The 27,139-nt window shown below is 44.4% G+C and overlaps 1 protein-coding gene across 1 annotated transcript; it reads left to right on the top strand.

Moving 5' to 3' along the window:
- The first annotated feature begins 153 nt into the window (after nucleotides 1-153).
- LOC136421793 (gamma-tubulin complex component 2-like) lies at nucleotides 154-27,139 on the top strand. The gene is made up of 30 exons (XM_066409356.1): nucleotides 154-300; nucleotides 461-523; nucleotides 1,454-1,529; nucleotides 1,903-1,994; nucleotides 2,613-2,670; nucleotides 3,056-3,187; nucleotides 3,737-3,827; nucleotides 4,185-4,279; nucleotides 5,562-5,636; nucleotides 5,918-5,999; nucleotides 8,050-8,127; nucleotides 9,076-9,143; nucleotides 9,621-9,665; nucleotides 10,023-10,115; nucleotides 10,488-10,549; nucleotides 11,125-11,239; nucleotides 11,685-11,804; nucleotides 12,427-12,481; nucleotides 12,738-12,888; nucleotides 14,180-14,276; nucleotides 14,805-14,887; nucleotides 15,186-15,259; nucleotides 15,760-15,863; nucleotides 16,176-16,246; nucleotides 16,773-16,947; nucleotides 17,399-17,542; nucleotides 18,722-18,823; nucleotides 19,218-19,381; nucleotides 26,428-26,534; nucleotides 27,002-27,139. Exons 2-30 carry the CDS (start codon nucleotides 471-473, stop codon nucleotides 27,073-27,075), a joined length of 2,736 nt encoding a protein of 911 aa, XP_066265453.1. The 5' UTR covers nucleotides 154-300; nucleotides 461-470; the 3' UTR covers nucleotides 27,076-27,139.

Raw genomic sequence — 27,139 nt, 5'->3', positions numbered from 1 at the left:
AAGAAAATGGTATGAATGGGGCTAGATTAGGCTACAAATTATCTAATGTCTCGTGTTTTCAACTCATTTTGAAAAAGAAAATGTAGATATTCTATAGAATAGAATCCCTGACGTAACACACATGGTTTATCCCCAATGTCAGCCATCCTCTCGCCGGGTCTCGCGAGGTTTGGAACAGGCGGGAAGTCCAATATGGCCGCCGGGAACACAAATTGTTGATGCAGATTTGATCTAAAAAAACTTTACTTCTTGCTTCGCCGAAATCAAAAGGTGCCACAACTTTGTACAGCAAGCTACAAGGTACTTAACTCACCCATGCACTTCGTGATGAAATGTATTATTTCTTTATAATTGCTTGCTAAAAGATATAGATGCCAGTTAAGTTATGTGAGCCAAAATATAACGTTGCTGTCATGACAAAAATGACCTGTCGTCTGTTTTTGTGTGGTTTTTCCATCAGAGCCGCCGCCATGAGTGAGTTCAGAGTTCACCACCGCGTCAGCGAGCTGCAGAACCTGCTCAAGTGAGTCAACTTGGACTTGTGGATACATCTTGGTTGACACAAATTATCATAATCTTTGTCACAACATATATTATGTGAGAACTGATTCAAATGATATATGATATTATGAGATGGGAAAGATTCAAACGTCAAAAAATCAGATGTGTAACAATCAAAATAAGGCCAAAGATATGTAGTTTTACTCAACAAGTGCCACTAACAATATCAATATGAAAATGACATAATTTTCTATTATTAATACAAATCGGCCTGATGTTTCATCATGTATTTGTAATCATTTTGTGAGAGGGTGCATGGTTGGTTCATGGTTTCACATGTAGAAATAGTCTTAAAGTTAACGGGATTGCACCAGTGAGGAAGATTGCCCAATCTCCAGCTCCTACCCTGGGTTCCAGACTGTTTATCGGGCCTTTTAGCCGGTTCCCTTTAGCCGGTACCTTGTAGTCAGTTCCTTCGGCGGCACAGAGACCCCAGCCCCCAGAACCCTAATTAGCGTACCGGGGGATTTCTAGCGGGGAGTTGACCGGCCCTACCAACAGTGAAAGGGGCGCGGTTCACTCCCACGGGCTACAACTCCCCGGAGCGTTGATTAAGACCGGGCGGGGTCGCCAAAGCAAATCGCTAGCGACCTGGTACTAGTCTGGCGCCCAGGGTATCCAGCTCCCAGAATGCAAGTTGTGCTCGCGACCGTTTCAACTTTCAACTTAGGATTCCCCCAAATGACCCCGCGAGGGGCAAAGTAGGGGGGGGGAGGTCCCAGGCTAAGGCGGGCAGGCCTCCAGCCTGGCGCGGAATGACTCAATGGTGGGAGCCGTCACAACCGCGCCAGGCGGTGTTCCACTGCACTGACCTCGCACATCTTGCAGAGACAAGACGCTCCGCACAAACTCTGACAAAGCCTTTCATGATGACGTCTCGAATTTTCTGCAGGGTTCGTAGCGGGGAGGGGGCGGAGGTCTACGCCGACCTGCTGCTGAAGAACATGACCCCCTACATCACCACACAGGTCAGAGGTCATAGTGCATTAGTCAGGGCAAAGGTCAGCAGTTGTATGAGGAAAACTAGGAAGATGGACATACTGTAAATCACTGTATTTTCGGTGACCACTGCACGCTCCTGGAAAGTGTTACAGTCTTTAGAAAGGGACGTGAAGCCATGGTCCACTGTTCATTGTGCTTGTCGAAAAGAGCTAGGGGAATTTCCCCGGCACAATGAACCTGTAGATACTGTACATGGCATCTGTCTTCTCTCTCACGGCCAGTGGAAGAATAGCTCTTCAGTAAGCTGAACTGGTTTAGAGATCACTTTCATGACTTTCTATACCTTAAGTTAAAGTGTTTAAAGGATTTTAACTTCAACACAAACTTTCCCCTCCTCAGGTGTCGTCTCACAGCGCCAAGAGGAAGATCGCTTCATTCACCAAGACTCCCGACGACTTCCAGCGCAAATACGACGAGGTCAAGTCCAAAAAGTAGGGCAGATATTTGCAAATTTTACTCCTGAATCTAAGTAGACTGTTTTCATGTTGAACTTCCTGTTCAGCATTAGCTGTTTTAAATCCTCTAACCAACAAATTAGATTCCCTAAGCAGTGTTCTCACCAGGATTTTTTTCACAGCGTTTTTGCTCAGCAAAGCCGCATGGCGAGTGCTACAGGTGTGAGGATGAGGGCTGCAGGCAGAAATAATGTAGGGGGGTCCAGGGCATCCGCCCCCTGGAAATTTGAACTTTAAAACTCTCAAAGATACTATTTCCTGCATGTTTGAGAGCTTAAGTTTGTGAAATAAAGCCAAAGTTTGTTTTTTTACTTTTGCATCAAAACAACAGAAAATCCCCCCTACGTTGGTTGAAACTACTCTCCAAGCAGAGGTCGAATGGGCAGATCGTCACTGTTTTATCATTTTTGTCGCTAGCCCATTCTGACGTCAGGCATATGATAAAACGGTGACGATCTGCCCATTCGACCTCTGCTTGGAGAGTAGTTGAAACACAGCGTAGGGGCCAAAATCACATGTATGTTGCATAGGGGCCCCTACACTCAACTACCTTGGCGAGAGCCCTGCATAAGTGTTTGGCTTCTGTGCCCACAGTGTTCGTGAGCTGGACCCTCTGGTGTTCCTGGTTTCCAAGCTGACAGAGGACACCAAGGTAAGGACAGGCTGTCAGATCTACTATGCTTGCCTTTATAACTACTTTATTCTACGATGACATACTCATAATGTCTGTATCTCATACGATTGTTTGAAAAGATTATTTTTCAACCTGGTTCTACTCCAAGAACCCAGAGGAATTCAAGTTAAAATGTGTCATTCTAGGTCTTCCTGAGGGGGAAAGTACTGTCAGATAGGTCACAGTCGAAGACGTACTGGCCATATTTGATGTAGTAGAAGCATCATAGTCAATCCGACTTTTATGCTTGTCAGAGAATCTGCTCCCCAGGCGCATAGTCAGGGCATGGGGTGTGGAGCCCCTATAACATTGTTTAGATAAATCCCTGCATTCATCACAATATTGTTCTTTTCCTGTTCCCCAGACCCAGAAGTTCCTGGAGCAGAACGCCCAGGAGCGAGCGGCGGAGGCTGGCGGGACGCTCACCTCCACCGGCAGCGTGGTCTCCATGACAACCGCCTCCGGGGGGAAGATGTCTCAGGAGGAAGTGTCGGAGGTGGGACCGACGTCTACCTGCTTTCTGTAGAAACGATCTGAGCAGACGCTCGCTTGCCAATGCTCAATTTATTGATTGAAACACACTAGCATGAATGATATTAATGACTTATATATACTAAGTAAAGCATGTTAAACTTACACTCAACTAGTTTGAAGCTATGAGAAGCTTTTGAGTGGCATCATTTACAACTACAGAAGTCTGTTGGTCAGACTTGGAATGAAAGGTAATCAGTGTTCGTATGATACATACTTAACCTTCTCCCTGCTGCCTAACCCCCAAACAAATACAAACTGGGTGTCAAATGGCTACATGTACCTTAGCATGTTGAGGGTTGAAATTTGTCATCGTCATCCGATAGAGTTGTTACTTAATGTGTTGGATTTGCAGTGAAAAAAGAATCGCTCAATTTTCTTGTCATAAAAATGAAGTTCCGTATTTTAGTGTTAAAGATCAAAAGAAGCAGGAAAGAACAATGAATAAGTGAAAAATATTTTTGAAAAATAATTTTTCTAAAAATCAGTGTTTTTTACGCCTCTGAATCTGCAGCTGCGGAATAAGCTGCTGAGTGCGACCAGCGGTTCCTCCATCCTGTCTCCTGAGTCCCTCCGCAGACAGAGGGACAAGGCCAAGAAAAACGGTGAGATGCATCTCAGACTTTGTCGCATGGCACTTAGAATACTGGCAAAGTGGTCTTCTGGTTAAAGTTGCGTGTAGACTAAAGGTTTTGGGTTCATGATCAAATCCCTAGCAGGCCCAACTGTGCCCTGGATTTTGCTGGATTTTGCGAAACAAAACAAATCTGTCAGAAAATGATGGTGCATATCCAGAAATTAATCATGATGCTTGAAAATGGTCAGATGTTCATCTAAGGAAAAACATCTCACTCTCCAGTTTTTTGTCGGTAGTTTCCCATGAGGGTTAGACATCCTTTCACATTATCATAGATCCTGTGTGTATGAACTTGAAATGAACTTCACTTTTTTTGTGTTCACAGCTCAGTTCCACACGCTGGCGGTCCCAGCCTGGGTGTACGAACGACCGTTCCTGACGGGAGATTTTGTCCGACAGACTCAGCCTTCAGCTGAACATGTGAGTCAACATGGAAATATAGCAAAGAAAAACAAGTTAGTTTGAGCCTTTATCTATCCATGAAAAACAAATAGACCGATCCTGTCGAACACCATATCGAACGAATAGAAGACCGATAGAACCCCCTGTTCTATTTAGCCCACCTCCGTCAAAAACAGCGTTGGCGGGGCAGAAATGGCACGTGTATAGCAGGGTACGTATATCTGGGACAGGTTTTCCACTGTATTGGTTGAATGCATGCTCAGAACAAAAACGAATTTAAAAAGAAAATAGATCGGGCACTCAAGGAGAGGAAGCTTGAACCACATGCTGACCTACTACAAAGTCGGCTAGCGAAGAGTTTTGTATCTTCAGTTACTGGTGTGTGAAACTGGTTAACTTGAAAGTGAACAGGGAAGTAAAAGGATGCATTTTAATTCTTAGTTACTAAATACCATGCAGCTGTTATGCATCCAGTCGATACAGTGGGAACCCTGTCACAGATATATGAACCCTGTTTTACACGTGCGTCGCCTGCTTCTCAGAAACTGGGCGCTGATGCCCACCGACAAGGGAAAGCTATGCGGCGCATGCCGCTTTAACATTGACCGAAAACATAACGCTCTCACCGCAACTACACCTACCCCCTCCTTAAACAACTCTACCCGGTGGATACAACCTTCAACAAAGAAGACATAGCATTCTTATTTGGCCCGCTCTGAAAGGGTTTCAGTGCCACAAAAGCTAAACCGAAGTTAGTGGCATTATTTTCAACCTTGCCACGGCGGCCATGTTTGGTCCGTCAAACCCTGTTTTTGACGGAGGTGTTCGAAATCGAACAGGGGGCGTGGCTTTGGGATCGGTCTATTGGGCTGCTGGCTGATTTTCATTGTAAATCAATGAGGGAAAAGGTAAGGATCAGACAAAATATAACAAAGATACAGATTACACGATTTAAGCTCAGATATAATTGCAATTGGATAATTATCAAACATAATTTTATACACAATGTACAGGTGTAGTGGTATCCTTACAGATCATCATCTACTGTTTTCTGCATCTGCAGTTGCAGAAACGTCCTGCAGCTGCATTCAGTCTTTCTTAATCTTCTTCAGTGAGAAAAAGAATTCATCATCATCATCGCCGCTTGTCAACAATGCAAGCCACCAAAAAGAATTAATGGCTTCTCAAACAATGAGTTGAAGGCAAAAATATAAGAAAAAAAGCTAGAGACAGCCCTGCTTAGCAAAGAGTTTGATAATAAAATATATTATTAACGACCTTGTTTCCGCCCCCTCCCCAGCCTGTTGCCCTTGGCACCCTTCCCATGAGCCTCCAGGAGCAGGCTGTAGTTGAGGACTTGCTGTTCACCATGATGGTGAGGCTATGACCTTTCGACCTTGGTTCCATATTTAGGTGGTTTTCGATTTTAGTATCAGTGAGGATAAGAAAGTTTTCTCATTCTAGTTAAGCTGACACAGCCACAGGAAGAGTTTTTACCTTATACACAGACTCAATATACTGTCTCTTCACTATAAGTACATTTTGTTATAACGATGGACTAAAGATAAATGTTCCTTCCTCTATACTACTAACATGAATGTCATCTGAAATAATGATATTGCAATACAGTTTCATAAGTTGTTTGTTTGTTTACAGGGTGTTGATGGTAAATACATCCAGGCCCGAGCAGTAAACGACAAACACGGACACCGCTCCTTCAACGTGGACCCGTCCTTGGGTAAGGAGACGTCTTGATTCAGCAGATTTTTACAAAATTGTTTGAATCTTCAATGTAGCAAGACCAGACTCTTAATATCCTTGGTCATCTCATGAAACATGTACCTAACAAATGTCCATATTGCCTGCAGAAATGAAAGAGCTTATAAACAGAGTCCTGCCTGTCTGTAGCCACTATACATGTGTGGCAAATGAAACAACACAATGTAACTACACTTGTAACAAAATGACCTGTTGTTGCCATTTTCCCTGCAGATGTGTCGATGAAGGCCCTTGTGAACAGAGTCCTGCCTGTCTGTAGCCACTACTCATGTGTAGCAAATGTAGCAACACAATGTAACCTCACATGTAACAAATGTCCCTGTTGTTTCCCAGATATGTCTATGAAGGAGCTAGTGAACAGAGTCCTGCTTGTCTGTAGTCACTACTCATGTGTAACAAATGTAACCTCACATGTAACAAATGTCCCTGTTGTTTCCCAGATGTGTCGATGAAGGAGCTAGTGAACAGAGTCCTGCCCGTCTGTAGCCACTACATAGATGTAAAAAATGTAACAACACATCTAATCACACATGTATCAAAATTAGTGTAATTGGTGTTACCATATTCCCTGCAGATGAATAGAGTCCTGCCAGTCTGTAGTCACTACTCATGTGTAACAAATGTAACCTCACATGTAACAAATGTCCCTGTTGTTTCCCAGATGTGTCGATGAAGGAGCTAGTGAACAGAGTCCTGCCCGTCGGTAGCCACTACTCATGTGTAACAAATGTAACCTCACATGTAACAAATGTCCCTGTTGTTTCACAGATGTGTCGATGAAGGAGCTAGTGAACAGAGTCCTGCTTGTCTGTACTCACTACTCATGTGTAACAAATGTAACCTCACATGTAACAAATGTCCCTGTTGTTGCCATTTTCCCTGCAGATGTGTCGATGAAGGAGCTAGTGAACAGAGTCCTGCCTGTCTGCAGCCACTACTCATGTGTAGCAAATGTTACAAATGTTACAAAATAATGTAACCTCACATGTAACAAATGTCCCTGTTGTTTCACAGATGTGTCGATGAAGGAGCTAGTGAACAGAGTCCTGCCTGTCTGTAGTCACTACTCATGTGTAACAAATGTAACCTCACATGTAACAAATGTCCCTGTTGTTTCACAGATGTGTCGATGAAGGAGCTAGTGAACAGAGTCCTGCCTGTCTGTAGTCACTACTCATGTGTAACAAATGTAACCTCACATGTAACAAATGTCCCTGTTGTTTCACAGATGTGTCGATGAAGGAGCTAGTGAACAGAGTCCTGCCTGTCTGTAGCCACTACACATGTGTAACAAATATAACCTCACATGTAACAAATGTCCCTGTTGTTGTGTTGTTTCCCAGATGTGTCGATGAAGGAGCTTGTGAACAGAGTCCTGCCCGTCTGTAGCCACTACTCATGTGTAGCAAGTGTAACCTCACATGTAACAAAATGACCTGTTGTTTCCCAGATGTGTCGATGAAGGAACTAGTGAACAGAGTCCTACCCGTCTGTAGCCACTACACATGTGTAACAAATATAACCTCACATGTAACAAATGTCCCTGTTGTTGTGTTGTTTCCCAGATGTGTCGATGAAGGAGCTTGTGAACAGAGTCCTGCCCGTCTGTAGCCACTACTCATGTGTAGCAAGTGTAACCTCACATGTAACAAAATGACCTGTTGTTTCCCAGATGTGTCGATGAAGGAACTAGTGAACAGAGTCCTACCCGTCTGTAGCCACTACACATGTGTAACAAATATAACCTCACATGTAACAAATGTCCCTGTTGTTGTGTTGTTTCCCAGATGTGTCGATGAAGGAGCTAGTGAACAGAGTCCTGCCCGTCTGTAGCCACTACTCATGTGTAGCAAGTGTAACCTCACATGTAACAAAATGACCTGTTGTTTCCCAGATGTGTCGATGAAGGAACTAGTGAACAGAGTCCTGCCCGTCTGTAGCCACTACACATGTGTAACAAATATAACCTCACATGTAACAAATGTCCCTGTTGTTGTGTTGTTTCCCAGATGTGTCGATGAAGGAGCTGGTGAACAGAGTCCTGCCTGTCTGTAGCCACTACTCTGCTGTCTGCAGATTCATGGAAGGTCAGCAGCAACGTTTTTGCCTACACCTCGGGAGAGGGCCTTTTATCTAGAATTACGCTTGATTAAAGGACCAAGTGGTTTGAGTTCAAGTTCAAGTTTAGATACTGTCAGTTCTGAATGGAGATTTTTTAACCTTGTCTCATACATGTATACACAATATGGTCGTGAGCTTTAGAACACCTTATGCAAGGTTACGATTTGACACATGGTTGGATGAAATATATATATATTTAGATATAGCCAATTATTGTATTTAGTACCAGTAGCCTATTGTTACAACAAAGTCAGACACAGTTTACTGACGCATGTATGTTTTTCTCTATGTTTTTACCATGTTTTTGCAATTAGCCCACGGGCATGAACTTGCAATAAACTTCTGTATATGTACAACTAACTGCAGCCTGTAAAATGTATATCTCAATTCAGTTATTCTGGTTCAAATATCAGGGCTCGAAATCCATTTTTGCAAATAGGTGCACTGGTGCACCCTACCAAGAGAATTAGGTGCACAGAAAGGTATTTGGGTGCACCACATAAAATAAAGTTGAATGTCAGCAAAACATAATTATAGTTTAAAACTCTTATAATCTATAGCTTCCAATCTGTAATTCTATAGCTTCCAATTTTCAGTTAAGTAGTGCATCAAAGAAAGTGCAACAAAGGGTTATATTGCTTTTTCTGATACTGTTTACTAGAGTACTATAGTACCTTTACCCTATAGCCTGCAAAAATATCTAGGTGCACTGGTGCACCCACAGTCAAAAATTAGGTGCATAGCTCCAATTTTGGGTGCACACAGGTGCACATGCACCCACTAGTTAGCAATAAACCTTTCTACTACTACTACGATTTCGAGCCCTGAATATACAGTTTGGTATATACAGACCTACAGGTTTTGCCTGCTCAATAATGGAGATATCTATTGACTGTGTTTATTTGTGGCTGCAGAGAAGTCCATGCCAGACTACGGCCAGGTGAACCATGCCCTCTGTGCCGCCATGAGGAACCTGGCAAAGGTGAGTAAGTTCAAAGTTCAAAGGTGAGTAAGTTCAAAGTTCAAAGAGTCTCAAAACCTGGGGGTAAAACTTGCAATGTTAGCAGTCTCTCTTCTGGATCAAAGGTTCTGGGTTTGAATCTCATGGCCAATGGTCTTTCTTACCAAATATGGATGCTACTGGTAGTGGTGCATTTCTTCGGTTCGCGACCTTTATTTGATTGCTTCTTCACCTCGGAGTTGGTAAGCGATTCTGATCGTAGATCCTAAGGTCAAGGGTTTGAATCCTGTCCCAACTGTTACCCTGATAGTGAGTGATACATGTTTGATCTTGGTAGGGTATGCAGGCTATAACAGAAAGTCCAAGATGTCTGTCCTTTACTTTACTTACGAACGGCTACACCCACTATACTTATCTTGTTGATAATACATCTTCTTTTTTTTATGGATCTTAAGATGTTTGTTGGTAGTCTTAAGATGTTTGTTGTTAATGTTACAGGAGTACCTGATCCTTGTGGCCCAGCTGGAGCACCAGTCCAGACAGGTCAGTCTTCAGCTCAGGTGTTCAGTACAGGTGGACTGATATCTTCAGTCTTATGCTTGGGTCACATTTCCCGGCCGGGCAGTCTTTAAGAACGAAAAATATGATATAAAAGAAAACAAAAACAAAAAACTTTGATTTTTCGTTTCTGCAAACAGCCCAGCCGGGCCCCGGTTAGGAAATGTGACCCTAGCTTTAGCCAGAGAGGTCATTATGTTGTTAGCATCACAGACAGCTAAAACTGTCATCCAATACAACAAAGAAAACTCACACTGAAACACATGACTCTAAAGAGACTTTACCCAGTTGCTTGATTTATTTTGTTTTAAGATGACTAAAGGTGTTTTTTTTCTGCTGTAGGGCCAGCTGTCCCTGCAGAAGTTCTGGTTCTATGTGCAGCCGTGTAAGAGGACTCTAGAGATCCTGGCAGCCATCGCAGAAACGGTCAACAAGGTAACAGCATTACCTCAGGGCGTACAATTTGTTTGAAATGCCATAGTCATTGTTCTCAAAAAAGCGTGGACAGAGTCAAATGTTTAACCCATGCCACGGGAAGAAATCAGCTCTTCCACAATGAACACTTCATGGTCTGTAAATTTATCTCCGCCTGTTACACCCTGTGTGAGCATGGTTTATACTCGAATCTAGTTTTACCTATTGTCTTTCACTTGTCATTGAGTTTTTCTCCTCCTAATGCAGTCCACTTCAAAGACAAAGATAGATTTCCCCCCATAACTTAAGTGGCCAAAGTCCCATGTTGTCTGTACAGATGTGTACAGTAGGAGAAAGATCTAACAATCCTCTGGATTTGATTTGTTTCTCCAGGGGGACTGTCGAGGAGGAGCAGTGCTGAGTCTGCTGCATGAGAGAACGGCCAGTCTGGTCGGGTGGGTGTTTTCTCTGTTATACCTGCTCTCTTTGTCATTATCATTATTATCACCACCCTTCAGCCCTGGAGGATGGGGTAAGTCATTAAGTGATATGATTTTACCTTTTATTATCTATTTATTTATTTATTTATTAAGGTTTACCACATTTGTGGAAGGATTAACATAACAGGTGAACTATCACCTAGATGTCAACCCAGACCAGACTGTAAGGTTTTGGACCATCGCACACCGGGGGTCCAAACTCCCCTACTCTTTTTAAAAAGGTGTGGTGGGTTCTTTCCTTGCGCGGGGTGTGGCTCTCCCCAAACACGGGACCTCCATTTAACGTCCTATCCGAGGGACGTCCCTAACCTTAGATGAGCTAGGTACTCATTTACACCTGAGTGTAGTGAGGAAAGTCATGTTAAGTGCCTTTCCCAAGGGCACAACGTTGGGGCGCATGTTCAGACATGTCTGGGGGCAGGCCGAGTTCGAACTCGGGTCCCCTTGGTTGACAGTCGGATGTTCTATCCATTACGCCACACGACGCCACATAGATTGTCAAAAATAACACCTGAATGTATTAATTTTAGAGACTCGAAGGCCCAGGACCTGTGCCTGTACCTGACCCAGGCTGCATGTGTTCCCTACTTTGAGATCCTGGAGCGCTGGATCTATAAAGGCATTATCGTGGACCCGTATGCAGAGGTGATCAGGACTGTCAACTTCTCCTGTGTTTTAGTGTTTGTTGTTCACAGTGGCATATTGATGCTAAACTGGTATGTAAGTTTTATGGCCAGTGGCAAATAGTTATTATTAATTATTAATAGTTAATATGATTATTATAGGCCCCCTTGCCACTAGATTGCAATTGCTATGCAACCATACAGCAACAAAAGTTAGAATAAAAGCATGATACAAGATGAAGAATTTGTTCCTTAATGTATGAAATTCATTTAGCAACCTGTCAAATCTTGGGTCGCTCAGTGGTTATTATTACAGCCTCTAATCAAAAGCAGATGTAGGCATAATGAAAGGTAACAAAATTTACCACTGAATTTGTCTGTTCATGGACAGTTATTTGGAAATTATAGATAGATACCACAACACTACTGTTTCTATTGACAGCAACATTTGAATTTTCTGTCCACAGTTTATTGTTGAGGAGCACGAGTCGGTGATAAAGGAGAAGATCGAGAAGGATTACAACGACGCCTACTGGGAGCAGAGATACACCATCTGTAGGGAGAGGATACCTGTGTTTCTGGAGAAGGTAGGAAGGGAGGGAGAGAGAGGGAAGGGGTACTGGGAGCAGAGATATACCATCTGTAGGGAGAGGATACCTGTGTTTCTGGAAAAGGTAGGGAGGGAGGGAGGGAGGGAGGGAAGGAGGGAGGGTACTGGGAACAGAGATACACCATCTGTAGGGAGAGGATCCCTGTGTTTCTGGAGAAGGTAGGAGGGAGAGAGGGAGGGAGGGAGGGATAGTGAGAGAGGTACTAGGAGCAGAGATATACCATCTGTAGGGAGAGGATACCTGTGTTTCTGGAGAAGGTACGGATGGAGGGAAGGAGGGAGAGAGACAAAGGAGGGAGGGAAGGAGAGAGGGAAGGAAGGAGGAAAGGAGAGAAGAGAGGAAGGGATGAGGAAGGGAGGGAGGTCAGGCTGGGAACAGAGATACACCATCTGTCAGGAGAGGATCCCTGTGTTTCTGGAGAAGGCAGGGAGAGGGAGATGGCTGAAAGAAGGGAGGGGAAGGAAGAAGAGATACAAAGCTCTCCAAAGTTGTTTCAGTTGTTTGCTGCATTACATGATAAAGATTGATTGATTGATTGATTGATTGATTGGTCCTAATTTGTTCTAATTGATTGATACTGATTCCTTCCCCTCCTCAGGTTGCAGACAAGATCCTGAGTACAGGAAAGTACCTGAACGTCATCCGACAGTGTGGTGAGTAGTCTGTGATTCCCAGACTCATTGAATGTTCCTAGACCTTTTGATATAGGCCTTTTGAGGGTTCAAAACGTTTTGGTCTTTCTTCTACACAAACAAGCAAATGAATGACTCTACCCAGGTCATAACGTGACGTGCCCTGCAGCAGAAGAGATTGTGTACAGTGAATATTGACAATTATCAATAGTGGACGTAATCTTATTTGGATGGTGCCCTGGATGCTAGTGAAGAAAATGAATCACACATGTTCCAGGTCGCGACGTGAAGTGCCCGGCTGCGGAGGAGATTGTGTACACCCTGAAGGAGCGGCAGTATGTGGAACAGATCGAGAAGGCCTACAACTACGCCAGCCGGGTGCTGCTGGATCTACTCATGGAGGAGAAGGAGCTCATGGCCAGGCTCAGGTACAGGGGTTAGGGGTCAGGTACATGGGTCAGGTACAGGGGTCAGGTACAACTACGCCAGCCGGGTGCTGCTGGACCTACTCATGGAGGAGAAGGAGCTCATGGCCAGGCTCAGGTACAGGGGTTAGGTACAGAGGGCCGGGGTCAGGTACAGGGGGCAGGGCTCAGGTACAGAGGCCAGGGGTCAGGTACAAGGGTCAGGGGTTAGGTACAACTACGCCAGCCGCGTGCTGCTGGATCTACTCATGGAGGAGAAGGAGCTCATGGCCAGGCTCAGGTACAGGGGTTAGGGGTCAGGTACATGGGTCAGGTACAGGGGTCAGGTACAACTACGCCAGCCGGGTGCTGCTGGACCTACTCATGGAGGAGAAGGAGCTCATGGCCAGGCTCAGGTACCAGGGTCAGGGATCAGGTACAGAGGGCAGGGGTCAGGTACAAGGGTCAGGGGTCAGGTACAACTACGCCAGCCGGGTGCTGCTGGACCTACTCATGGAGGAGAAGGAGCTCATGGCCAGGCTCAGGTACAGGGGTCAGGTTCAGGTACAGGGGTCAGGTTCAGGTACAGGGGTCAGGTTCAGGTACAGGGGTCAGGTACAGGGGTCAGGTACAGGGGTCAGGTACAGGGGTCAGGTGCAACTACACCAGCCACGTTCTGCTGGATCTACTCATGGAGGAGAAGGAGCTCATGGCCAGGCTCAGGTACAGGGGGCAGGGGTCAGGTACAGGGGTCAGGTACAGGGGTCAGGTGCAACTACGCCAGCCACGTTCTGCTGGATCTACTCATGGAGGAGAAGGAGCTCATGGCCAGGCTCAGGTACAGGGGTTAGGGGTCAGGTACAGGGGTCAGGTACAGGGGTCAGGTGCAACTACGCCAGCCACGTTCTGCTGGATCTACTCATGGAGGAGAAGGAGCTCATGGCCAGGCTCAGGTACCAGGGTTTGGGGTCAGGTACAGAGGGCAGGGGTTAGGTACATAGGTTAGGGGTCAAGTACAGGGGTCAGGATTACAACTATGCCAGCCGTGTGCTCAGCTGCAGGGGTCAGGTGCAGGGGTTAGGGGTCAGGTACAGGGGACAGGAGTTTGAGTTCCACCCTACAAAATAAAGGCTAAAAAAATTCAAATACAGTTTGAGACAGCTTTGAAGAACCTTCAACATTATACACATGGCAACAGCTAAACCAAAACAGTTCTGAACTGATATCTCTAGGCCTACATCACTGCAGCACAGACAACCAATCTGAGCCCTTGTTACAGCTTGTCCCTTCACCAGGCCATTGTTTTTCCCCATAGGTCTATCAAACACTACTTCCTATTGGACCAGGGCGATCTGGTGGTGCAGTTCATGGACATGGCTGAGGATGAGCTGAAGAAGGACATGGAAGATATCCTTTTTCAAAGAACACTTTTTCTTGACAAGAAGTGATTGATTGAATTATTAATTGATTGATTGAAGTTATGTGCATTGTCCTTTATTGCTGAGAGGTTTTATGTTTGATTTCCAACAGGATAAGGGCTTATTGAAGTTTTGGCATCTGGTTCAGTTTTTATAACATAACATAACGTGACCAACAAGTCCTGAACCCCAATAAGTCTTTTCAAGATTTTTTAAGATTCTGTTAACTCTACATCGTGGACAAGGTACAAAACCCACACCACCACCCCCCTGCTTGGTCATTCCGCTTTCTTGCAATGCCCCCATGCAAGTTATTTTTCCCCGAAAATTCCCTGATGCAATAGAAGAAGTACTACATGTAGTTGTACCTTAACCTTAATACACATTGTCTGTCTTCTCTGTCACAACCATTGTAACAATAGTTCTTCAGTGAGCTAAAGTAGTCTGAACAAAACATTCTAAAAGATCAACCTTTCAATTCCTGTAAAAGAAGAAGTTGTACCTTAACCAGTCGCACATATCATCCCCACCCGGCTGGAGTCCCTCCTGGAGCTGGCCCTCAGAACCAGTGTGGCCAACGCTGATCCTTACAAGGACGACCTCAAGTAAGGAAACACTTCATCTTATTCTGGGTGACGTCAGTATTTTCTTTTTATTCTGAAACAAGCCAAAAGCTATGCTACTGTTACAGTAGTTCTTTCCCAAATGATCAGAAAAAATGTCAGTACTTGGCATGATATCAATAAATTGTTTGATATTTAGAAACAATAAAGGATATTGAGGAACCCTTTTATAAGGTGGAACTATTGAACTATGACCTGATGAATCTGTTGAACTATGACATTTTAGAGGGTGGAGGTGTTGAACTATGACCTGATAACCTTGAACTATGACATTTTATAGGGTGGAGCTGTTGAACTATGACCTGATAACCCAGCTGTTCCGAATCTTGTCCATCGAGACCAAACAAGAGAAAGGTAAGAATTTACAGTTTATCGAACACAAATATCTCCTTTCTATCACCGATTGCAGGATCTTTTTGCACAGGTCATTGACCCTATCTGCAGGTCCTGTAGTGCCAATAGCTTCAGCTAGGGGGTGCTAATGCACTATTCTGTTCCCCAGCCTTACAGGCCATTGAACCCACAGACATCCACATTTCAGGCTGTAGTACCAATAGCTGCAGCTAGGGGGTGCTGAATAACCCAACAGATGCCCATTTCTCTAGCCTCTGTAGTACCAATAACTGCAGCTAGGAGTGCTTATACACTGTTCTGTTCCCCAGCCCTACAGGCTATTGAAGCCACAGAGATCCACATTTCTGGGCTGTAGTGTCAATAACTGCAGCTAGGGGGTGCTAATGTACTGTTCTGTTCCCCAGCCCTACAGGCCATTGACCCCACAGAGATCCACATCTCTGATCTGCAGTACCAATAGCTGTTGGTAGGGGGTGCTAATGCACTGTTCTGTTTCCCAGCCCTACAGGCCATTGACCCCACAGAGATCCACATTTCTGGGTTGGAGGCTTTCGCTTTTGACTACGAAGTCAAGTGGCCACTTTCACTCATCATCAACAGAAAGGTCTGACATTAGATTGTTTTGAAGTTGATGAGATTTGTTTTTCTTTGAGCTGAACAAGAGAATCTGATGCATTCGAACAGAATGAATTATCTGAGTCGGAAATTTCATTTTGGAGTAAAAGTAAAAGTAAACTGTACACGCAGAAAACCCGCATTGTGCTAATTAATAATAGCTAAGGAAAAATACCATGCTTCATCCTCAATCTGAGGTTCAACAACAACAACAAAAAGTAAACCAGTCATGTTCTTATTGTTGGGAAGTATACATGTTAGTTCCGGCAGACTGTGTAATCACCGCTACTGTATTTTGCAGGCCCTGACCAGATACCAGATGCTGTTCAGGCACCTGTTTTATGCAAAACATGTCGAGAGGCAGCTCTGCAAGTAAGTTGGACTTTCAGCTAACGCTTCTTTTGAATCATTTTAAACTGTACAAATCATTAAGTATAGCAGGGTTGGGTCAAGTAGGTAGCAGTTTTGTGCCTCCATGCTACTCACTACTGGTAAGGGCTGTTGCTTGTCAAACATCACGTAAGATTTTATTTTCGTGTTCATGGGCCACAAAGCTTTGTGCTGTTACTTAAGCAGGGGACTGGTCACTGGTAGTGATGTGTGTGTGTTCAACTGCCTCGCTATTTCTAAGTGCCAAGCAGAGAAAGCTGTATGTACATGTATATAAAAAACAGTTACTCAAGCAACTGGATATGATTTTGGAAATTATATCCAGTTGCTTGAGTAACTGTTTTTTTGGCATATCTTATTACCTGGATGTCTAATCTTCATCGATGTATGTACATTGTACAATGTACCATTGTTAATAAGGTCATTGCTAGGACTCAGCTGGGGATTGAACTCATGACCTGCCAAATGCACTAAGCCATTGCACATCTCTGATTCCTTTTTCCCCCAGCATGTGGTTGAACAGTAAGACAGCGAAGCAGTACGACCTCCAGTCCCCCCGCTGGTACTCCGCGGCCTTCGCTCTGAGACACCGCATGCTGCACTTCGTACAGAACTACGGCTACTACATGATGTTCGAGGTGCTGGAACCCAACTGGCACATTCTGGAGCAGAACCTCAAATCTGTAAGTCTGGGGAAGGAGTGAGGGAATGAATGAATGAATGAGTGAGTTGAGAAGTGAGACATCACATGATGCTCTTTGTATAGAACTATATTTACTACAGGAGTGACCATTCTCAATGAATGAGTACAGTGTGTGTAGGTCACTGTATACATGTATGAGTGGGTCAGCGAACGAACTTCATAAGTGGCTGAATGAATGAGCAACTGAGTGAGTGCATAAATGAGTGAGCATACATTTGAGATAGAAAATGCAGACCTTTTCCAAAATCAAAGTTTAGTGTTCAACCTTCAAAACATGAAGAAAATTAATGAAAAGATTTCAAAAGATTGTTTACTTGACTTCTCCTGCAAATCTTCAAAACCTACAACCTCTAAATACTGATGGAAATAAAAGTTGTACACAAATCCTCCCATACTGTAGTAGTAAAGTAAAACCTGAAGTTGTCCTGCAGGTGTCCAACGTGGATGATGTTCTCCACCACCACATGGACTTCCTGGACAAGTGTCTGAAGGACTGCATGCTCACCAACACCGAGCTGCTCAAGATAGTCAGCAAACTCATGGTCGTCTGTATCACCTTCTGCAACTGTATACAGGTGGGCCATATCTCAGTATCACCTTCTAGAACTGTATACAGGTGGGCTTTATCTCAGTATCACCTTCTGCAACTGTATACAGGTGGGCTATAGTACATGTATATTATCACAGGTCCTGTAGTACCAATAGTTGCTGCTAGAGGGCACTGCATGCTCACCAACACCGAGCTGCTCAAGATCGTCAGCAAGCTCATGGTCGTGTGTATCACCTTCTGCAACTGTATACAGGTGGGCCATATCTCAGTATCACCTTCTAGAACTGTATACAGGTGGGCTTTATCTCAGTATCACCTTCTGCAACTGTATACAGGTGGGCTATAGTACATGTATAGTATCACAGGCCCTGTAGTACCAATAGTCGCTGTTAGGGGGCGCTGCATGCTCACCAACACCGAGCTGCTCAAGATCGTCAGCAAGCTCATGGTCGTGTGTATCACCTTCTGCAACTGTATACAGGTGGGCTATAGTTTCACAGGTCCTGTAGTACCAATGGTTGTTGCTAGCGGGCACTGCATGCTCACTAACACGGAGCTCCTAAAGATTGTCAGCAAACTCATGGTCGTGTGTATCACCTTCTGCAACTGTATACAGGTGGGCTATAGTACACGTATAGTATCACAGGTCCTGTAGTACCAATAGTTGCTGCTAGGGGGCACTGATTCACCAACACCGAGCTGCTCAAGATTGTCAGCAAACTCATGGTCGTCTGTATCACCTTCTGCAACTGTATACAGGTGGGCTATAGTACACGTATAGTATCACAGGTCCTGTAGTACCAATAGTTGCTGCTAGGGGGCACTGATTCACCAACACTGAGCTCCTCAAGATAGTCAGCAAACTCATGGTCGTCTGTATCACCTTCTGCAACTGTATACAGGTGGGCTATAGTATCACAGGTCCTGTAGTACCATAGTTGCTGCTAGGGGGCACTGTTTCACCAACATCGAGCAAACTTAAAACAACCGCGAACATTTATGTCCAATACTGTAGCAGTATGTGACGCAAACTTGAAACCACCACAAACACTCCATTTTCCCTTAGCCCGAAATCAAAACCATTCAAACTTAAATGCATGTACAGTACTATACATAGCATCTGCTACGTTTAGTGGATGACTAGCTCTTCTGTGAACTAAACTGGATCGAGATCGGTTTCAGTGTCTTTAACTTTCCCCTGCAGAGACTGACTCGCACGTTCCTGGCGGATGAGGAGCTGCAGCTGACGGCCCCGGCGGGGAAAGGGAAGGTCACAGAGGCTGACCTCAGGAAGACCAGGACCAAGGTACTCCCCTGGCTGTCGTTTCAGAGTTCATTACCAAAGCAAATGCCTCAAGTGCTTGTGATCATCATGTTGAGATGTATATTTTATTCAACCTTGAAAGTTTACATACTCTTCGGCCGTGGCCATTTTTCAAGAGTCGAAGGGTATGCCTCTTGACTTCCACTTCTAATGTTTATGGACCTTGAACAGGTATGGATAGCGACTTTTCTTTAGACATCAGTTTTTATTTGGTCCACTGAATGTTGTGTACTGTTGTCTCCACCTGACTGAATGTAACATGTCTTGTCCTGCACATACTGGGCTCTTTTGGAAACCAACTTTTTAGAAGTTACAGGGGCAACCCAGTTATCTTGAGATGAAATGAATAAATTTGTGATTTCTGTTTCCCGCAAAGGTTGTATCGGAGCATGTGGACGAGCTCGTCTCCAGCGACAGTTTCGAGGACACGATCACGAACTTCGACCGGAACTTCTCGTCTCTTCTGCTGAGTCTTCTGGACCGACTGAGCCACTTCAGCAGCAGCGACTGTGAACACAACATGATGAATATCATCTACAGGTACATACAACCCCTATTATCAACATGGACTGGTCCGTGGGATGCCTCTGGACCAATCATAGGCTAGAGATCAGGCCTTACCACTTTGTACAAGGGTGTAAATTTTGATGTCAGTTAATTTATTTCCGGAACACGGCCAAAGCATGGTGTCATATGTATCTGGTACTGTAGTACCAATAGCGTCTGCTAGGGGGCACTGATTCACCTCAGCAGCAGTGACTGTGAGCACAACATGATGAACATCATCTACAGGTACGTGTAACCCCTATTATCAACATGGACCGGTCCGTGGGATGCCTCTGGACCAGTCATAGGCTAGAGATCAGACCTTACCACTTTGTACAAGGGTGTAAATCTTGAAATCAGTTAACATATTTCAGGAACACGGCCATAGCATAGTGTCACATGTATCTAGTCCTGGAGTACTAATAGTATTTGCTAGGGGTCACTAATTCACTTCAGCATCAGTGGCTGTGAGCACAACATGACGAACATCATATACAGGTAGCCCCTGTCATCAACTTGGACTGGTCCGGATCATGTCTGTTGACCAATATACATGTACACCAAAAAAAAAGCAATTACTCAAACAACTGGATATGATTTTGGAAACGGTCAGATGTTTCAAGTAGCATCCACTACTTTTCGTCAGTGACTGTGAGCAAGATCAGTTGAACAGCAGGTTTATAACCACGAACTATGAATTGATATGCAAATAAGGAGAAGACAAATTTTTAGATAGTCCAATAGAAAGCAAATTAGACAACTCAAGACAAGGTTGAAGTAAAAGGGGATAATAGCTCCTATTGTTTTAATATAGGAGCTAAAGCTGGTTTGCCCCCAAGGCTATGTCCCAAGTGCCAGACAGTTCCACCCTTAGCCCTCCTTTCCTGTTGAGGGTTGGATTGTATATCCTCTCATATATTGCCTCCCTTACTCCACGTTCGAACCAGCGGGGTTCAAAGTGGACAAAAGTTACAGTCCGATCTTACGCAGCTTGTACTTACTGTACAAAACTTAATATGTGTTTTGCCCCCAGATAGGTTACCGGTTATGCGTCACAAACAAAAACTACAAAAAAACTAAGTTTGGTATATGGATCTGACTGACATGTGCCAACTGTGGACAGTGCAGTGACACAGGCATGTGTGGTGTGTGGATGCGGCTGACATGTGCCAACTGTGGACAGTGCAGTGACACAGGCATGTGTGGTGTGTGGATGACTCTGACATGTGCCAACTGTGGACAGTGCAGTGACACAGGCATGTGTGGTGTGTGGATGCTACTGACATGTGCCAACTGTGGACAGTGCAGTGACACAGGCATGTGTGGTGTGTGGATGCTACTGACATGTACCAACTGTGGACAGTGCAGTGACACAGGCATGTGTTGTGTTTGGATGCGACTGACATGTGCCAACTGTGGACAGTGCAGTGACACAGGCATGTGTGGTGTGTGGATGAGTCTGACATGTGCCAACTGTGGACAGTGCAGTGACACAGGCATGTGTGGTGTGTGGATGCGGCTGACATGTGCCAACTGTGGACAGTGCAGTGACACAGGTATGTGTGGTGTGTGGATGCTACTGACACGTGCCAACTGTGGACAGTGCAGTGACACAGGCATGTGTGGTGTGTGGATGAGTCTGACATGTACCAACTGTGGACAGTGCAGTGACACAGGCATGTGTGGTGTGTGGATGCTACTGACATGTACCAACTGTGGACAGTGCAGTGACACAGGCATGTGTTGTGTGTGGATGCGACTGACATGTGCCAACTGTGGACAGTGCAGTGACACAGGCATGTGTGGTGTGTGGATGAGTCTGACATGTGCCAACTGTGGACAGTGCAGTGACACAGGCATGTGTGGTGTGTGGATGCGGCTGACATGTGCCAACTGTGGACAGTGCAGTGACACAGGTATGTGTGGTGTGTGGATGCTACTGACACGTGCCAACTGTGGACAGTGCAGTGACACAGGCATGTGTGGTGTGTGGATGAGTCTGACATGTGCCGACTGTGGACAGTGCAGTGACACAGGCATGTGTGGTGTGTGGATGCGGCTGACATGTGCCGACTGTGGACAGTGCAGTGACACAGGCATGTGTGGTGTGTGGATGAGTCTGACATGTACCAACTGTGGACAGTGCAGTGACACAGGCATGTGTGGTGTGTGGATGCTACTGACATGTACCAACTGTGGACAGTGCAGTGACACAGGCATGTGTTGTGTGTGGATGCGACTGACATGTGCCAACTGTGGACAGTGCAGTGACACAGGCATGTGTGGTGTGTGGATGAGTCTGACATGTGCCGACTGTGGACAGTGCAGTGACACAGGCATGTGTGGTGTGTGGATGCGGCTGACATGTGCCGACTGTGGACAGTGCAGTGACACAGGCATGTGTGGTGTGTGGATGAGTCTGACATGTGCCAACTGTGGACAGTGCAGTGACACAGGCATGTGTGGTGTGTGGATGAGTCTGACACGTGCCAACTGTGGACAGTGCAGTGACACAGGCATGTGTGGTGTGTGGATGAGTCTGACATGTACCAACTGTGGACAGTGCAGTGACACAGGCATGTGTGGTGTGTGGATGAGTCTGACATGTGCCAACTGTGGACAGTGCAGTGACACAGGTATGTGTGGTGTGTGGATGAGTCTGACATGTGCCAACTGTGGACAGTGCAGTGACACAGGCATGTGTGGTGTGTGGATGAGTCTGACATGTGCCAACTGTGGACAGTGCAGTGACACAGGTATGTGTGGTGTGTGGATGAGTCTGACATGTGCCAACTGTGGACAGTGCAGTGACACAGGCATGTGTGGTGTGTGGATGAGTCTGACATGTCCCAACTGTGGACAGTGCAGTGACACAGGTATGTGTGGTGTGTGGATGCTACTGACATGTGCCAACTGTGGACAGTGCAGTGACACAGGCATGTGTGGTGTGTGGATGAGTCTGACATGTCCCAACTGTGGACAGTGCAGTGACACAGGTATTTGTGGTGTGTGGATGCTACTGACATGTGCCAACTGTGGACAGTGCAGTGACACAGGCATGTGTGGTGTGTGGATGAGTCTGACATGTCCCAACTGTGGACAGTGCAGTGACACAGGTATTTGTGGTGTGTGGATGCTACTGACATGTGCCAACTGTGGACAGTGCAGTGACACAGGCATGTGTGGTGTGTGGATGAGTCTGACATGTGCCAACTGTGGACAGTGCAGTGACACAGGCATGTGTGGTGTGTGGATGAGTCTGACATGTGCCAACTGTGGACAGTGCAGTGACACAGGCATGTGTGGTGTGTGGATGAGTCTGACATGTACCAACTGTGGACAGTGCAGTGACACAGGCATGTGTGGTGTGTGGATGAGTCTGACATGTACCAACTGTGGACAGTGCAGTGACACAGGCATGTGTGGTGTGTGGATGAGTCTGACATGTACCAACTGTGGACAGTGCAGTGACACAGGCATGTGTGGTGTGTGGATGAGTCTGACATGTACCAACTGTGGACAGTGCAGTGACACAGGCATGTGTGGTGTGTGGATGAGTCTGACATGTACCAACTGTGGACAGTGCAGTGACACAGGCATGTGTGGTGTGTGGATGAGTCTGACATGTACCAACTGTGGACAGTGCAGTGACACAGGCATGTCTGGCATCTCCTCACCTGCAGCACATCTCTCCACACATGAAGACTGAACAAATCTTTACAAACATACACAAACCCTTAGGTATCTCCTCACAGCTGTCTTCTTTTTAAGAGCTTGGCTTGGAGTTACTGAAAGAAGAAACATGTTTTGGACATTGGTATCTCAAAGTTGAGTAAGGAATCACGATTCCAGGTCTCTAAAAATTAACAGCAACAATCAATCAATCAATCAATCAATAACCTCCAATCAACTGTCTTAACCATTTTCTTACTAATAGGAAGCATGCCGCTTGGGGCGTAGAAAGATTCTCTGTCAGGCAGCCCAATACAGATTAGGGCATACATGTATTACTGCGCACAGAAGAAATACACTTGAAAAATGTTTAGAAAACAGTTCATTGTTCAAGTTTCTCTTGGGAGGAAAGGGGTTAATGTCAAATAATGATACTGTGGAATTTGCCCAAAGTTGGATCATTCCACTCCACAGCCAGGGGTGTTTGGGGAAAATGTTGAGAACTGGTGACATGCCACAGGTGGTGTCTTCCTCATCAGGCGCGGCATCTGTGACCTATGGGGCCTTACAAAAATATTTAGAACCCCGGACAGCTGCTGATAAACGTCTTTTTCAAGGTCAAGAGCGTTCTCTCTCCTTTCTGGTGATGGAACGAAAATCTTGGGCGTTAAGAAGGCAGGGGAACATCTGTAAGACATCTTGAGTAGGGATGTACAGTACCGCAAAAATCATTCAGGTTCAGGTCCAAAATACCGGATCTAGATGTACCGGGTACTGTGCCTGTATAAATCTAAACCAAGTATATACTAGTAACGTTAACTTATTTGTGACTAAAGATGTGTAGATCCTACCACAAAGCTGAAAATTTAGCTTTTAGTTAGGATAATTCGAAAGTAAATATTTGATTTGAGGTCCTAACAATGAAAAATTGTCAAGTTGTCACCAGTTTATTAATCTACAGTTCATTAATGTGTCTGTCATCACTGAAGACCACAGGCTACTTTGTCAAATCATTCAGGTACAGGTCCGGGCCTGTACCTAAACCTCTGTAATCAATTCCTGTACCAGTCGTGATGTTACATGTACGTTTAGGTACACATCACTAGTCTTGAGGCGTAAGGAATACTAAGGATGGCAAGCTGGACACACCTGTACCATGCTTCTGACCTTGTGTCCTGTGAGCTATTTATAGCATAATTAGGAAAACGCTAAACAGAAAAGGAGATGGCTGTTATGAAACTCTTTGCCCTTTGGAGACATCGCAACAAATACAACCTTGACTTTCAGGATAAAGAATAATTCAAATGCGCTTTGAGACTGCGCCATTGTCATAAATTCGAATACCTGAATCAGATGTTTGAATTGATGTTGTTACAATCATGTTTCATTTGAGGACAGTGTCACCAAATTTTGGGGGGCATTTCACATTGATGTGTGTGTTTCTAGGGTGCATATATTATGACATAACAAAGAGTACAACACTGTATTCCTGTGGGTCAATGCCTTGGGTAATACCGAATATACCCTGTTGTATCCTGTTGTAGAGATTTACCCATCGACAGAAGTATACTGAAAATGCAGAAATGTTCACAGTGTCTTTATGTTCTCGGTTTTTGCGGTGAACTCCATACCGCGAATTGAAAATCACCGCGAAAAGTGTTTCCATAATGTGAGTGTAGTGCTACTATAATCATTTCGAACAAGCTCTTAAAACCACCGTGAACACTCCATTTTCTCTTTACCGCAAAATTAAATCCCCGCGAACTCAAATGCATGTACAGTATATCTGAGGAAATCTCAAGGGACAAAGAAATGAGACCATTTTTACTGTAAGAGTAGTTTGATGCTCACAGGGCTCCAGACTAACTTTTAGGCCTAGGAGCACTGTGCTCCTAACTCAAAAAAGTTAGGAGCACCAGCAAAAATCTAGGGGCACCACTACAAAAAGTTGGAAGAACAAGCAAAAGTCTTGGCTATACCAAAAAATACTCCTATTAATCAATGTTATACGTTAACAACCGGGAATAAAGTATTTGAATAGATCATAAAAGATAAAAACCTACATTGATGGTGCAGAACAATTGGCAATTCAATTCATTCAATACCTTCCTACATACTGATACTAGTACGATGGATTTTTAGAAAAATTGGGCATAGGTTCCCCGGCTGGCCCCTATCCGGGGGCCACGGTGCCTCAAGTTCAACAAGTTGAAAAATACACAATGGTATTTTTTACTTGGAACAAGGCAGGTAATGATTCACATAACCTTGAATGATAAATAAATAGATGACTCTAGAACTTATCTATTGGGTTCATGACCCAAACAAATAAAGTCATATTCCATAATTTGAAACTTCACTGCTGGCATCAAGTTCAACATTTTTACAGGCATTTCTTTTCTTTAGCTTTTAATTAGGAAAATTCGAAAGTAAATATTTGATTTGAGATCCTAACACTGAAAAATTGTCAAGTTGTCAACAGTTCATTAATCTGCAGTTCATTAATCATTTTTTTTAATGTGTCTGTCATCATTGAAGAGCACAATTTTACTTTGTCAAATTGTTCAGGTACAGATCCAGACATGTATCTAAATCTCAATCTGTAATCATTTCCTGTACTTGCTTTTACATTCAAGTACACATCCCTATTCTTGAGGTGTAAGGATGGCAAGCTGGACGCACCTGTACAGCATTTCTGACCTTGTGTCCTGTGAGCTATTTATAGCATAATTAGGAAAACGCTAAACAGAAAAGGAGATGGCTGTTATGAAGTTCTCTGCCCTTTGGAGACATCGCAACAAATGCAACCTTGACTTTCAGGCTATAGAATAATTCGAATGCGCTTTGAGTCTGCGCCATTGTCATAAATTCGAATACCTGAATCAGATGTTGTTACGACGTTTAGTTTGAGGACAGTGTCACGAAATTTTCTGGGGCATTTCACATTCAATTTGACATGTGTGTTTCTAGGGTGCATATGACATAACAAAGAGTACAACACTGTATTCAGTGCCTTGGGTAATACAGAATATACCCTGTTGTATCCTGTTGTAGAGATTTACCCATCGACAGAAGTATACTGAAGATGCAGAAATGTTCATGGTGTTTTTATGTTCACATTTTTTGCAGTGAACTCTTTACCGCGAACTTAAAATCACAGTGAATAATGTTTCATTATGTGACTGAAGCGATACTATTGTTCCAAACGACCCCGAAAACTCCATTATTTTTCTCTCTACCGCAAAATTAAATCCCTGCGAACTCAAATGCATTTACAGTGTATGAGGAAATCTCAAGGGACAAAGAAAAGAGACCATTTTTACTGTTAGAGTAGTTTGATGCTCAACTTTCACATTTTGTTTCCCCAGAATCGACTTTAACGGGCACTACACCGAGCAGCTGGAGCAGTTCTCTGCAGACCGCTCCATGATGGAACAACAGTCTCCGGATTGGCAGCCTGCAGATTCAGACACAGGTAAACCTAGCACCTTATTTGTTACACTGACATTCAAGGCATGTTGATGTAATAATTTTGCTGTTTTAGCTGTCGAAATCCTTTAAGTTTATACCAGAAAAGTATCTGAAGTATATAGTCAAGTACACCAACATGCAGCACCTTATTGTTTACACTGACATTCAAGGCATACTGATGGGATGTTATAGGTGCTTTGCTGTTCTAGCTGTTAAAGTATTTTTGGTATATATATGTATATAAAAGTCCCACTTATGTGTATAGTCAAATAAACCCTAACTTAAACAAAACTGAAACAATACCTCATTTAGCCGAAAAGGCTTGGCTTTGATCCACTCACACCCGGAAGGACCTGTACTCTTAATGACAAGAGTTGCGGGTTCTTTATCTTGATTATTTGATATTCACGGTCACCAATTTCTTATTAGCTTTTATACCAATTGAATGTTTTCTGTTCTTGTTTCTTGAAGTCTTTGCCAAGTTCTCAAGCGGAGGGAAGACGGGAGGCAAGGAGCCTTCTCCCAAACCTGCCGGGGGAGAGTGAGGAACTCCGCAGATAGAGAGTCAAGCTCAGGTGGGCTCCGGAGAGAACATTCTGGCATACTCTA

Source organism: Branchiostoma lanceolatum, chromosome 16 (assembly GCF_035083965.1).
Source record: "Branchiostoma lanceolatum isolate klBraLanc5 chromosome 16, klBraLanc5.hap2, whole genome shotgun sequence".
NCBI lineage: Eukaryota > Metazoa > Chordata > Leptocardii > Amphioxiformes > Branchiostomatidae > Branchiostoma > Branchiostoma lanceolatum.
This window is presented reverse-complemented; position numbering and strand designations above follow the sequence as displayed.